Here is an 11,580-nt window from a genome sequence, read left to right as displayed (position 1 = left end):
CACACACATATATATATATATATATATATATATATATATATATATATAAATGGAGTATAAATATGCTTGTCAAGTTTTTAAACAGAGGATAAAATACCTCCCATACCTTTTGTTGTTGATGTTAAAGGCCGTCCAATCAAACTTTATGGTATTTTGGTGCAAATTCATCTGTTCACTTTGTAATATGACTAATACTAATATTATATTTGACCCAGTATTTGTTCCATGTGTTAGACTGGTAAATCACACTTGTGCTGCTGTTTATGCATTAGCAAAATTCTGTTTTACCATTGAGCCTGTCATGTTAATAATTTCGCACATTGTTTTGCCTGTGCAGTTCATGCTAATATTAATCAATGTTAATGTTGGATTTACAGGACATTTTTGTTACTTTTGTACAATAACCAATTTTAGTTGCAACTTGAAATTCAAGATAATATCGGGTGTCCTCCTCATACAAAACCAGTTATGAAATCACAGTTTTAAATAATCTTGTGTGGTAAAAAATAATTTTTAGAAGTACGACAGTGTCTTAAAACTGCATGTGTACTAATTAAAAAAGAAAAAAAGCTGTTTAAAGTAGTTTGAGATAGCATGGCAGACTGTGAGATACTGCTGTTTCTGCTTGAAATGCCATGTCAACTCATGTAACAACGTGTCAAATGTACCCCATGCATTCTTTGTGCAAGTTATGCATTATTTCAAGTGTGTTTGTTACTTTGTTGCTGCTTGATATGCCATGTCAGCTACCCATGTATTGACATAATGTGTCAAGTTTACCCCATGTATGTGCACTGCATTCTTCATGCAATAGTTATGTGTTTCCGTCAAGTGCATGTGCTCGTCTATATGCTCCGATTACACGATCGGCTCACACCCTGTTCTAGCCCCGCTGCAGTGAGAAATTATTAGTGTCACACTTTTCACACAATCACTGCAGGGTTTTAATATGAGTGTGTCTGTCTTCACACACACTGCAGGGCACTGTCAAAACACACAGCATCCAACACACCTCAAAGAAAAAAAAACAACTCATTAAAAGAATGCATGAGTGAGCAAACGATTACGAAAACGAGTGTGTGAAGCACCGAGATAGAATAGGAGAACATGTAAAGCTAATTAGAGAAAGGGCACAAAGACAGAGAATGGATTACTGTACAAAAAACAAGCAAAATATTTATGCTAATAGCCAAAATAGAGAGAGAGAGATGAAAAAGGGCATTAACCAGCACAATCAAATTGGATGGAGACACATGTGCAGTCTTCCCCAATTTAAAGCTAGAAGTAATTTCAAAATAAATCAGTTATGAAACCAATGCCTTAATAAGGGCTATTTTCACTCTTTATGACTAAGTAAACAATATTTTAAGTCATGTGCATGAAAAAACCCCAGGCTGTGATATGGAAAGTACAAATGAAATGTTATTTTTCTTTAATAGCAAAGTCCAGTGCATTTTCAGTCACAGTCACAAAAAGGCTTTGAGCTAGTAAACAGAATATTGATTGATTGCTTATGGTTCCAGAATCCCCTTACAGGCAAAGCTAACAGAAGAAAATGAAGATTTGGGAGGGATATAAATATTAAAGGCTCTTACCTTCTCCCATTCCCTCTGCGTGTTCAGAACAATGACAACAAGTTTGGGATTGACTTGGTAGCCATCGTCCATGAACGAATGATCTCTGCCCCCTAGATTGACTCCCATCATATATCTGCAACACACACAGACACAAAAACCCCAAACAGTTAAATATCAGCAGAGTTACAAGATGCTTTAAGGTTTCAGGGCTCGACAATAAGGACTGCCCGATGGCCTGGGGCCAGTGTGAAAGACGCTTGGGACAGTTGACGGATTTGTCACTGGCCCAATCGGGTAACTGCTGCATCGTTACGAAAGTTTAACATCTGCATGTGTTTTTAAGCCTTGCTAATTAACAAATTCAAGTGATTTTAAAGCATTCAAGCAAGACACGAAAGACAATTCCATTCAGTACTCAAGCACTGTTCTTTGTGTATTAATCGATAGAAGCACCGGTCGACCAGCCATTTTTTTTTTTGCTTGCACACAAACTGCATTGCAATCATTTTTCAAAATGTCATTTGTGTGGAAATATTACGAAGTCTGTAATCGGGTGTTAACAGAGGCCAGAGACGCTAAAGACAGATGCAAAGAGGAGAAAATACTGTAGCAGGAAGAGCAAACTCGCTGTTCAAAATTCACACAATATTGGAAGAAAATCCTATTGAATTGGGGGTGGAGGTTTATATGAATGTATCTCTGAGGGGAACTGAATGTCTTCAGAAAAGATTACATGGCGCTTTCTTTTTATCTTGCATCTGTAATGCATATTGAAGTAGTATTTCTAAGTGCAGCGCTGCTTTGTTTACAGCGGTAACCAAGGAAACGCTGTATCGCTGCTGTTCCAGAAGCGACACCTGCTGTCAGAGAGTGAATTTGCATCTCATTCAGTCCGTCTGCTGTTTTTGTTTCGTCCAGATATGTTTTATATTGTATAATTTCACAAAGTTAAAATCAGACCATTCTGTTTTTTCTTCAGATTTTCCAATTATACAAATTAACTTGAATCAAAAACTGCACGTTACATGTGTGTAGCATTTGTGTTCTAAATGCAGTGATTGCCTCTAATTTCAAATGGCTACAGACATTAATCAGTTTCTGTACCCGAACACCTACAAACCTAAAAACCTAAAGCAGTTTAATTTGTATCTTTGTTCTATATATTTAATTGTGTAATTGCTTGTAATTTGTTCATTTGTTCTTATTTACTGACTGTCCACTTGTCTTTAATAATGTTTAAACTTAATATATGTTAAGCTAGTAGTTTTTGCTGTGGTATCGAAACTGGAATCGAGAATTGTAAAATTTAATTGGTGTCATATAAGCTTATTTAGTAGATTAAAATATAACATAGTTCAAAAACTGTGATAACTGCAACTATTTTATTTTTTTGTGGCAGGGCCAGTGAAAATGTTGCCAGAGCAAGTAAAAATTTTAAGCATTGGTCCGACTGGGCCAGTAGAAAAAATCCTTAGCGTTGAGCCCTGGGTTTACTTGTTATATTGTTTTTGGACCAAAGTTGTTTTCATTGACTAAATGTGTTTTCAAACTGTTTGGGGGTGGAATGCAAGTCATTTAATGAAATATAAGTGAAAAGCTCTAAGGTAAACAATATAAATAACGTCCGACTGAACACCATTAGGTGCCTTATCTATTTTCGCAAGACATTAAATTGCCTTTTAATCTTAAACGAGTTAAATCAATCTATCCCAGTTCCGTATTTTTGTAGCCAAAACCCAAAATTCAATGAGCCAGCAAACACATAAACACAAAGTCTTGCAAATGCATTTAGACCCTCAACTAATTCATTTTAAATGGACAAATTATGCATTGTTTCTCATCTTTCAATGCATTAAAACTATAAATTATTTTAATGTGGAATGTCTGAAGTATTCTGAACAACAATAACAACATCAATTTAAAGTATTCAATTTAATATTTTGTAGATCCACCCTTTGTTGTAAAGACAAACACTTTTTGTGGTGTGTATGTTAGAGCTTCACACTCTACATACAGGTGTTAATTTGCCTTTTAATTGAATTCTGGCAGATTTTCTTCAGGTTGTTCAGGTAATAGGATGACACTTATGCTGTTCGCAAACTTATTTTCACAAACTGATGTTGTAGGACATTCACCTTTATGTTCTTAAATCTGGCACTAGTTTCTTTTTTGTTTCAGAAACAGGTTCTCTTGTGTCTTTCAGCATTTGTTTTTCATTCATTCTGTAGGCATACAATAGCTTTGTACTGTATAAGAAACTACAGTTTACACCAAATTGTTATTAACTCATAAATCTTCTCATCTGCATAGACTACTTTCATGGTGCTTCTTGACAGGAGCTTCACAGACCCAGTCTTCTTTCAAAGCCTCAATATTTTTTTTTTTATCCATTTTTTTGTGTTCGATGGAAGAAAGATGGTCACAGGTTAGGAACCACACAAAGGTGAGTAAATAATGCCAGAATTGGGCAAACTGGGAACATTAGCTAAAAATATCTTATTCTAGTTACATCTGACAAAGTGGTTTCTTTTGCTACATCATCCTACCATATGGTGCTATGATAATGCTTGACTGCTCATTCCATCTTTTACTTTGATCTCAACTGCTGAACTCTGTAACTCTTTCAAAATTATCTCTAGCCTCTCTTACAACTCTGCTTGTTTGTGCAGAGAGTTTTGAGGGATGATCTTTTCTAGATGGCATCTGAGGGGTTTGTGGTAATTTCCACTTCCTCATAATTGAACCAACACCACTGGGACATCCAAAGATTTGGACATTGTTTTGTAACCTTTTCCTAAAGCATTTGTCTAACATTATCGCTGACATATTTAAAATGCTCTTTAGACTTCATTTTCACAGCTGTCCTTTAGATTAACAACCTGAATAATTATCCCCTAGCCGTGACATTTTTGTTTATCTAGGAAAGGTTATAATGACTCACAGGTATAATCCAATTGTACCTGTTCATATCCACCACCTTGATTTTTTATTTTTTTTTAAGTTGTTAACCGATTAAAAATGTATCAAATTCATTTTGTGCTGATTCCTTTTTTAATGCGTTGCTTTTTAAAAACAATTAACTACTTAAATTGTACTAAATTAACAACCATACAATGTTTGTGAACTTAAAGCTTCTGTAACCTGTAAACACTGAATATGCATCCAGCATATTTAATTTTTTTTAAGGATTGATATTACATTAAACTTATTAATTTACTTTTTCAGTGCTTAAAAGTAAAAATGTCACAGATACTGTACTTAAACAATGATTTGTAATTAACTAAAAATATGGTTTGGCTAAAGAATTCGTTCTCTCTCTCAAAAAGAAAAGAAAAAAAAAGTCTGTCATGTACTCACCCTCAAGGTGTTCCAAACCCATAAAATGTTCTTTCTTCCGTGGAAAACAAAAGGAAATTAAAATCTTGACATCTGCCCTAAATCTCCTGGAAAAACAATCAGCATCTTTTCAATTAAATGTTGATCCAGTTCACAAAAACAGTCTGACTCAACAGTTCACAGGAGGGGAAGATTACTATTATACACAAAGCTATCATATGGCTTCAGAAGACTTGGAATACACAAGTTGTATGGACTACTACTATCATACTTCTACAGTGCTTTGAAACTCGATAGCTTCAGTCCCCATTCACTGTAATGGTATGGTAATGAGCGACCAGTCCAGTTATTCAAAATGTCTCCATCTGAATCACATGGAAGATGGTCACATGTGGTTTAGCTCGACATGAGAGTGAGTAAAAAGACATAATTTACATTTTGGGTGAACTCAGATGGCACAAACACGCACAAACTCTCTTCGGAATTTAATTAAGAAACAGGAACATAACTAAATGAGGTTTAGCTTCAGGCAGAAATGAAAAGAACAGGGTCAGAGCTACACCTGCTACTCAAATACAGCTTCTGTTGTGTGTGTTTATTTGTTAGTGTGTCTTATTCATATATTAGAGATTTCCACAGTGCAAAAATGAAAATTGATTTTTGTAATAGCCGTCACAGAGTTTTCTCTTAAACAAACACATAATTCTGTGCATCTAATCTCACTGATTGAGAAACAGAGAGATGGGGGAGAGTATAATATACTACACACTACGCAGGGGACCTTTATTTTCCATAGTCTTCTGGAAATTATCGAAAGCTTATGACTAATTATGACAGTGAGAGTTTGTGGTTTATAAAATGTCATTTCAAATGGCTTTCTGTACACAGAGCCTATTTATGCGGGATCTCAATTAACAGTGAAATGTTAGTCAGAGATTAGATGTAGTTTAAATGCATATTAGGTGATGATAGTTCCACATGGAGCCACGAATGCTATTAATCTTTCTCTGGTCAGGTCTTTGTTAGTGCTGTGCTAAAGTGTATGATCACTAACAGGGCTGTCATGATTGTGAAATTCTGGCTCATCATGAAAAATGATTGCAATAGACCGTTTTGTTCAAATGAAGCAGAGGTCATTTCATATTTACAAATTGGAATCCTTGAATAATATATCAGGCTTCATAATACAAATATTGCACCTGGGTATAAAATAATAATAATAATAATAATATTATGTGTATATACACACACACATACACAATATATATATATATAAAATAAAATAAAATAAAATAAAGATGACAAAAATATGTACAGTAAAATTTCATGTCTTACAAATATATTCCATTCACAGTTGTTTTTTGGAAACCAGCCAACCTGAAGGAATATTTTTTTATTATGTAATAGTAATAAAAAAAAATGTTTAACACTGTTTATTAAGTTTTTACAATAAAATATACAGTACAAAATACAAATTAGCCTGAACAGATCTTCCCCATATAACCCTATGATGACATACCCCTACAACCCTAAATCTCCATCCCATAGTGCCTAAATGAAAATAAATGAAACAAATATTGATTAAAAAAGTAAAAGATAGATAGATGAGGTCTATATATTCTGTCCTGTTGATATACTATAAATAAAAATTGGGTAGCTTAAGTCCACCATTCCGGAATGGCATAAATAGCACACTTAACTTGACTCGCGGCACTTTCCCTTTCCATAAGAATCTAGAAATAATTCCATGAAGATCCTTAAAGAAAGACTTTGGCAATACAGGAGGGAGTGTCTGGAACAAATATAAAAATTTTGGCAGAACAGTCATTTTAATAGAGTTTACTCTGCCAATTAGAGAGATAGGGAGGGATTTCCACCTATCTAGATCCCCTTCTTTTAAGTAAGGGGGCATAGTTTAAGTTATATAATCGAGAAAGATCCCTGGGTATTTGTAATCCCAAATATGTGAATTTATCTGTACTCCAAGAAAAGGGAAAGTTCTTAAGGGCTAGTCGAGTAGCAGCCATGTTGAGAGGCAATAGTAATAAATTCTGTCCTAATTTCGTTCACAATTTTTTTTTAAGGCAGGCCAATCAAATTCAGACCAAAAAAAGACCTTTAAAAGACCTTTAAGACCTTCTGTGTGTATTTCATGATAGTGTTTTCAACATATTCTTCATTCTCTCATTCCCACAGAAATAGTGCAAGTGGTTTATCTCTTTCGTTTCATGGCGTTTCATTGACTTTGCATGATAATATAAAAAAAAAAATAGGAAGTGCACATGCTATTACACAAAATAAGTCATACTGGAGCATTCTATGTACGCAGTGCATGTTAAAAACCATTTAAATTTAAAGCACACAACATCTGTGGTTATCACAAATAATCGTGATCTTACATTTATGTAATAATTGTGACAGGCCAATCACAAACTAGAAATAAAAACCACGTAGAGACCACTATGCATACCCTAGCAACTACATGTGCTAAAACCCATTCAGAACTCCTTAGCATATCTAGTTTATAAATAAATGTCAAAATGTGAGTAGTTGAACATCAATAGACACAAGATGGAAGAGGATTTACATCAGAGTTAAGAAATTTCTTACATTATTAAAGTTAAATTTCTATTAATTGACTATAAAGTAAAACTGAGAATTTGTCAGAAAATAAACAAAAAATGACAAATTATTACCTGAATATCAGAGACCTTAAAATGGCATTTCGATAAGATAGACTATGTAAGTAAACACAGGTTTGTCAGTAATAATAACGAGGCTGACATGTCCAATGCAACCAATAAGAACTGGCCCAGCACTTATTATGTTGTTTTGTGTGCTGAAAGACAATAAATAGGAGGTCAACAACGAGGGAAAGCTACAAAATAATGCTCCAGAATCGATTTTCAGAGATCTTGCCTTGCCTACAAGCAAGGCAAGTAAACAAGGCCAGAATCAAAGGACAGCAAGCGTGGAGGAAAATTTCTGATGGAAAGCAGATTCATGTTCCCATAACACAGGACTCGCACAGCTAAGGTGTTAAATGTTTAAAAAGTATATCAAGCGAGGAAAATACCCCCAGATGAAGTCGACTTAAAATCTGTACAGTGAGAAATACAGTACGTGTGACTACATTAAACCTGATTGAGCGGGGGGGAAAAGAAACCAAACAGCAGCGCTCTAGATGAGCAGATGATAATCGATGCCATTAACAGTTAATGTGTCAGACTGTGAATAATTTGGAGTAAAGGAGTTGCCACAACTCAGGGAAAACCAAAGGCAGACACTTTTGCCTTGGGCTGTGAAATCACTCAAGCGCTTAAAACATGAGACTTGTCAGCCTCATGGCAGTGTCTTCTGTGTAAAGGTGATAATGTAGAGGAGGTGCTTATGAAAGGAGCTGTTGTGTTTGCGCTTGAGCAGATACAGCAGGTCTGCGTTGGGCTCACAACACACAGTGAGATAAACACAAACACAAGAACTTACAGAACTCTCCAGCTAACTAAAGTTAACCTTAACTAGGGATGCATAAAATAGCGGTGAGCGTATCACCATTTTGACTAATGATGTGCAAAACTATACAAAAATCTGTGTATGAGCCGATATCTTATTATTAAGAACAACATATGGCAATACCAAAAAAGATTTGTGACTTCCATCTGTATACGTACATGGACATAGTAAAGACCTCACATCATCACTACCCTATTGTGGTATCATCACTACTCTAGTCTAAGCAACACAGTAGAGGTGCTTCATTTTTAATGAATCACTTAAGTGAAAGATTCAAATGTTTTTTTTTTTTTTAATAAATAATTCAGTTAAAGATTTAATGATTCACTCATAAAAACAGCCACTTGCTTCATTCCTGAATAAATCAATGTTTTTGAACAAAAACACTTGAATGAATGATACAATGATTCACTCATAAAGACAGTTACTTGTTTCATTTCATTGCAAATTACTAATGTTACTGAAAAATCCCCACCACTAATGCATAGACAGTCTGTCTGGAAAGTACAAACACAGACGTGATACAAATAGTGAAACGGTTGGAATGCTGCTTCACCAATCAAATTCGAGAACTGAAAGTAACCGTTTTATAATATATGATTGGATATTCAGAACAAAAGCACTTACTTGCTTATTTCACTTCTATATCGATGTATTTCTACTTACACCATATGACAGTCTGTAATATAGGGACTAATTGCTGGCATTACTGTTCGAAGGGTAGCTGTACTGTATGTATACATATGTGTGTGTGCGGGAGGGGAGTAACATCTTAAGACAACACATACAGTATATTTGTCAGAAACGGGGTTTAACCCAGGTGAAAAAGAAATATATTTAAATTGTGCTTTTTCAGACATACTTACTATATTTAAATTATACTATACTAAGTGCATATTAAATTTATTATTTTGAAACAACTAAGTATATTAAGTGTATTTCAAGATATGTTTAAGTTTGATTTAAATATATTTATTGCCAAAGTATTTCTAGTATACTTTTTTATAAATACATTAAAAGTATGCTTCTGTTTAGCATATTTCTTAGAAGTATAACTAAGCATATATTTAATACAAAAGTACTTCTAGTATACTTTTTAGAAATATATTAAAATGCAATTCAATATATTTTTATTGCACTTCAAATAAGCATGTTGGGAATACAAATGTATTATAAACATACTACTTGAATTTCAAGTATATTTTTAATACATTTAATACTACGTCTTTTTCACCTGGGAACCTCTGGGCAGACAGAAGGACAAAGGCCAGAACTACCTCCTACTCAAGATTTAGTATTTTTGGTTTGTGTGTATATGTATATGTATATGTATATGTATAGGTATGACTGCCAACTGTTTTATACTTTCCAACTTTCACTGACATCTTACCGAACGTTACACTAGCATTTTTGATTACAACACCATTTTTAAAGTCTAATTCTCTTTTATGATCATTCTGTGTTATATAAAATACCATTGCTCACACTATACTATATGTGTGTACATTGATATAACAAGTATCACAATGCATCTATCCATCTTTCTTGGAGGCATTTCAAAGGTTAATTCTAGCTCTGTGGATGATGGCGTCATACAAAATGTTCCCACATTGAACAGTCTGCAGTGTCCCAGATACAGACAGCCTTAGCAACGAGGGAGAGATCAAAAGGAACACCTACTCAGAGCAGACGGATACCAACGCTGCAAACAGCTACTGATGGTAACCCATGGCAACTCCTGATAACTGTGCATTCTGAAAAAAAAAACAGCCACAGCGAGTGCCTTCGCAATCTAAACTAAGAGCAGATTTTGTTTCCGACTACTGTGTGTGATACGGACGTCTTCCTGGCTGATGTAGACATCACAAGTTTGCCCTCGCAGCTCAGAACGGAACTGGAAACCAATCCAATCATTGAGATATAAAAGGAATCGGGCAGAAGGAATTAAATGGGATCCAAAATAGCAATCTTTGTGTTTCTTTAAATATCCAGCACCTCTCAAATGGAGCAAGAAAATGTCTTGCCTGAAAAAAACTCCTTGTTTGTCACTGCTTAATAAGCTGAGACCCTGAAAAAAAAAAAATATTGAGACCTAAAAGAGAAGAAAAATAATTTAAGCAACAGTAAATAAAGGGTTTCTGCAAAATTTTTAAAATCAAATTTAAGACCTTTGCACAAATAAAATCAATACAGAACGTCCAAACAGAACAAACTCAAACAATCTCAACATAAATCATGTATTTCTGAATTTTTTACTTAATTAAACAGGCTGGGGTACATATTCAGCAAATACTTAATACAGCTCATCAGTGAAACATACGTGACTGCAAGTTTAAAATACTCAAAACATATTCAGTATTTACTGATGTATTGAAATTGGTTTATGTATCAGTATATCAATACATATGAATTAGAGGTCAAGAGATATTGAAGTTTCCTGATAACAATAATAATGAATAGTAATAGATTATTGTGCTGATACTAGTAAAATCTATATATTGAATGTGTTAAATAATGTTCTTAATCTTTTCTTCACTTTTAATTATAAACAAGCTAAATAATAAACTAGGAATAAAAAAATAACTGGACTCTTATTTTGAAATTTAAATGATTTACTACTGCCAGCCGCTCATTCAAAAAGATAAGGGAGCTAAAAATACACATTTTCATACTGTCATAATTCATCAAAAGTAGATCATAAAAAATCACATGGCATAAATGTGCGGTATTCATTGACTGTGAACTGCTCTGGAAACATAAGCCTGCAGAATCTGCATCTGCAGTGCTGCATTTTTATATGCAGCATTCACATTCATTTAATTAAGTCACAGCCTTTTTAGTTTAATAATCACATTAAGTTTAATAATCACATTAAAATGTATCGATTTGTTTTTCCATCCCCAAAATTTAAGACCTCATAAAATTACAATAAAGACTACTGTTACACCATTTAAAATTTCAGATCATTTTATATGTTTATGCAGTGGTGTATAAAGTACCTGAAAGCTATACTCAAGTAAAAGTACAGATATCTTACCAGAAAATGACTTTGGTAGAAGTTGAAGTCACCATTTAGAATATTACTTGAGTAAAAGTCTTAAAGTATGTGATATTTATTGTTCTTAAGTACGAAAAGTATTTTTTAAATCTTAAA

At 33.9% G+C, this 11,580-nt stretch overlaps 1 protein-coding gene across 1 annotated transcript in view; it reads right to left on the bottom strand.

The window, feature by feature from the left end:
• LOC107722958 (glutamate receptor ionotropic, NMDA 2A-like) overlaps positions 1–11,580 on the bottom strand; it is a 110,514-nt gene that overhangs the window by 13,152 nt on the left and 85,782 nt on the right. Inside the window, 1 exon segment of the mRNA XM_016531456.1 lies at positions 1,596–1,710. Coding sequence (XP_016386942.1) covers positions 1,596–1,710 — 115 coding nt within the window.

Source organism: Sinocyclocheilus rhinocerous, unplaced genomic scaffold, assembly GCF_001515625.1.
Source record: "Sinocyclocheilus rhinocerous isolate Xijiao unplaced genomic scaffold, SAMN03320098_v1.1 scaffold3, whole genome shotgun sequence".
Taxonomy (NCBI): Eukaryota; Metazoa; Chordata; class Actinopteri; order Cypriniformes; family Cyprinidae; genus Sinocyclocheilus; species Sinocyclocheilus rhinocerous.
This window is presented reverse-complemented; position numbering and strand designations above follow the sequence as displayed.